Raw genomic sequence first — 3,740 nt, forward strand, 5'->3', positions numbered from 1 at the left:
GGAAGGAAGGAAGGAAGGAAGGAAGGAAGGAAGGAAGGAAGGAAGGAAGGAAGGAAGGAAGGAAGGAAGGAAGGGCAGGAGGGTGGGTTTCACAAAGTATCTTAGGAGAAACAGCCAGTGGGCTCAGGGTTCCGTGTGGAATCGGATCCAGCCTTTACAGAGGACAGCCAGACCCAGACAGAGGCATGCCCCGGCTCCGCCCATCTTGCCCACCCTCGCAGGGCACCTGCACAGGGGGTCCGCACGGCAGAAGCTCCGCAGATCCAGGCAATTGGGGGCCACAGAAGGCAGGGCGCAACTGGGGGCGATGGTGTTGCGCCGACGCTCCCCACAGCCCGCATCTTCGGGTGCGCAGGGACACAGCAGCAGACCCTGAGCGTGGGACTCTGAGGCCTTCTCAAAGAAGGAGCGCAGCTGGGCTAGGCAGAGGTGGCGCTGGCAGCGGACCCCGGAGCATGCCTCCCCGTAGGCCTTGCGCAGGCGGTCACACTTGTCGTGAAGAGTACACAGCATAGCAAATTTGAGGCAGAGATCCGAGTCTGTGGGGAAAGTAGCACCAGTCACCAAGCAGTGTCTCACTAGGAAACCCAGCAAACCCCTGATGTAACAAGTAGTTGAGGTGGCAGAAAGGAAGGCTTGTCCTGGATTAAGCCACTGCTTTCTAACACGTCTTTCACAAATTCTATCTGGTTCCCTGTCTTCATCTTGTCTGGTAGAGTCACAACCACCACCATCACCATCATCACCATCCACCTACATCTAACACTCATTTATCTAGCATGCAAGCAGCTGACAGCGCAAAATAACAAAACTGGATTTCTGGATCCTCTGCCGTGAGACCTGAGGGTGGGAATCTCTGCAACACTCCAGAAAACTTCCTGACTGCTAAAACACCGCGCATGACCAAATTCTACTTCCTAGTCTGTTCAGGGTTTTATTTGGTTGTTTTAGTTTGGTTGGTTGCTTTTTTTTGGGGGGGGGGGGTCCTTTTTTTAAAAATTGTATTTGTGTGTTGTATATGTGAGTGTATGTGTAAGTGTGTGTGTTGTGTGTGTGTGAGTGTGTGCATATGATGCTGTGAAGCAGGTGTGGAAGCTGGAGAATAGCCTGCGCTCCTTGGTTCTCTTCCTCGGCCATATGGGTCCCAGGAGGTCAGGCTTGGCAGCCAGCGCCCACCCTCTGATTGGCAGTCAGTGCCTTACTCTCTGATTGGCAGCCAGCGCCTTACTCTCTGATTGGCAGTCAGTGTTCCACCCTCTCAGCCACTCATTTGTTCACCATTTGTGGAGGCAGGGACTCATATAATCCAGACTGGCCTTGAACTTCTGACCCTCCTCCCATTCTCGCCCCGCCCCGAGTGATAAGGTTACAGGTGTGAGCCTCCACGCTACAGGGTTAGCTTCCTTGCCCACCTTTCATTTGCTAACTCACAGGAAAATTCTCCCCTATTCTGAAACTTCAGAAACTAGAGTGGGATTTTTATGTGAGGCTTACAAGGCCAGGCTTTGTCATGCTATGCACACACCACTGAGCTACAGCCCCATGCTTCTGATGATAGTTCTATTAACAGAATATTCTGACAACCAACCAACCCAGAATATTCCAGCGTCTGTGAATTTAACAGGTTATTTACTGATTCCTCCTGATGGGTTCACTGTGTATAAATTTATGGGTTTTGCCTCAAAAATTCCAATTCTAATATACAAAATTGGCAATACTATAAAACTCAGTAAGAAATTCTCATTCTTAAACTGGGTATGGTGATGCTGGTATGTGATCCCAGCACTCAGAGACATGGGCAGGGAAGTCTCTCTGAGCTTCAGGCCAATCTGATTTGCATAGTGAGTTCCAGGCCAGCCAGGGCTGATATATATATATATATATGTATGTGTATACACATACACATACACACACACACACACACACACACACACACACACACACACAAAACTTCAATCTGGACCCTGTCTCAAATCTTTAAATCTAGTGCCAATATATTCTTCTTCTTCTTCTTCTTCTTCTTCTTCTTCTTCTTCTTCTTCTTCTTCTTCTTCTTCTTCTTCTTCTGATAGGTAGCTCAGGCTAGCCTAGAATTCCCACTGTAGCTGGGGATGACCTTAAACTCCTGATCATCTTGCCTCTATTTCTCAAGAACTTAGATTCTCAAGTCCTCAAGAACTTGGACCACCACACCCAGCTGTGCACTGTGTAATTTTTCTCAATTAGTTCACAGCCTCAGTGTCCTGGGGAAAAGTGCATCAGAGCCCTTGCTGAACTGATGGTACCCACCCTGAGTGACCCCTGTGGGCAAGGAAACGCTTGCTGCTTTTTTTCTGCCCAACACTTCAACCACCCCATTAGAATGGTTGATAACAAACAATTTCATAGTCCTTAGGGACTTTTGAAAAACTACTTTACTGGCCACCTTCAGTGTGGGTAAATACTCCATTTCAGTGTGTTTTCTTGCCATTGATGCTCCCACGCACCCTTCCTGAGGACTGGGGGGCCCTAATGGGTTCTGCAGGTTTCCCCAGTAATGGTTGCTTTTTCCATGACTCCTGTGAAAGTAGACCATGCACCACCACTCAGACTTCCATCCTAATGCAGCAGACTTGAAACTTCCCCTAAATCCCCCTCAGTCTGTGCTCTGCCAAGGACCAGCCTCGGCTTGGTGGGAGGTTCTGAGAGAAGGGGTGTCTGGGACCATCAAAATCAAATGACCCAAAGTCAAATTGTGGGTCCAAGCTGTCAGACTAGGTCCTGCTCAAGACAGCTTTCTCTCTGGGGTCTGCTTTCTCTCTGGGGTCTGCTTTCTCTCTTTGGAGATCTCCAGACAGCTCTCTCTATATCAGCATCCCATGATCCAGTCCTTTGATTTTTTTTTCTTTTTTCATTTTTGATTTATTTTTTTAAAAGATTTATTTATTAAATCTAAGTACATTATAGCTGTCTTCAGACACTCCAGAAGAGGGCATCAGATCTCATTATGGATGGTTGTAAGCCACCATGTGGTTGCTAGGATTTGAACTCCGGACCTTCGGAAGAGCAGTCGGTGCTCTTACTCACTGAGCCATCTCACCAGTCCCAGCCCTTTGATTGATAGCAGACAGCAAGCACATTTTTTTTTCTTTTAACATTGCAGAAGAATTCAGAGATCTGCCTGCCTCTGTTAAGCACAGAAATGACCATCTCTACCAAGCCTAGGCCTAGCCTTGCTCTGTCCAGGCCGACCTTGAACCCAGGACTCTGCCTGACCTTATAAGCATTAACAACAAACTTATCTGGGTGGGATCTCCTGCCATCCCTAAGTCTCTTTCTCTCCTTAGTCTCTTTCTGACAAGTTGGTTCACAGCGGAGATCTCCAGAGAAAGAACACAGAAAAAGCGGTCTGCAAAGCTGTCTCCAGCAGAAGAACATGGTCTGTCAGCTTGGGCCCACGGTTTGACTTAGGACCCCTTGTTTTCACTGCTTTCCCAGCCCCTGCAAGCCGAGGCTGGTCCTTGACCGGTGGAGTAGGAAAGCATACTGGGCAAGTTTAGTTTGGAACGGATTTCACTTAGGGTGTCATGACACCCCTCCCCCGTGTAAGACAGAGCTGGACAAAGGCTTGAAGATTTGGTAAATAAAAATTAAATTCAAGGCCGGGCGGTGGTGGGGCACACCTTTAATCCCAGCACTTGGGAGGCAGAGGCAGGCGGATTTCTGAGTTCGAGGCCAGCCTGGTCTACAAAGTGAGTTCC

The 3,740-nt window shown here is 48.5% G+C and overlaps 1 protein-coding gene across 1 annotated transcript in view; it reads right to left on the minus strand.

Moving 5' to 3' along the window:
* The window catches only part of Gfra3 (GDNF family receptor alpha 3), a 27,676-nt gene that overhangs the window by 5,300 nt on the left and 18,636 nt on the right, over nucleotides 1-3,740 (minus strand). Inside the window, exon 4 of the mRNA XM_021214924.2 lies at nucleotides 227-539. Coding sequence (XP_021070583.1) covers nucleotides 227-539 — 313 coding nt within the window. The remainder of the gene's footprint in view (nucleotides 1-226; nucleotides 540-3,740) is intronic.

Source organism: Mus pahari, chromosome 15 (genome assembly GCF_900095145.1).
Source record: "Mus pahari chromosome 15, PAHARI_EIJ_v1.1, whole genome shotgun sequence".
Lineage (NCBI taxonomy): Eukaryota > Metazoa > Chordata > Mammalia > Rodentia > Muridae > Mus > Mus pahari.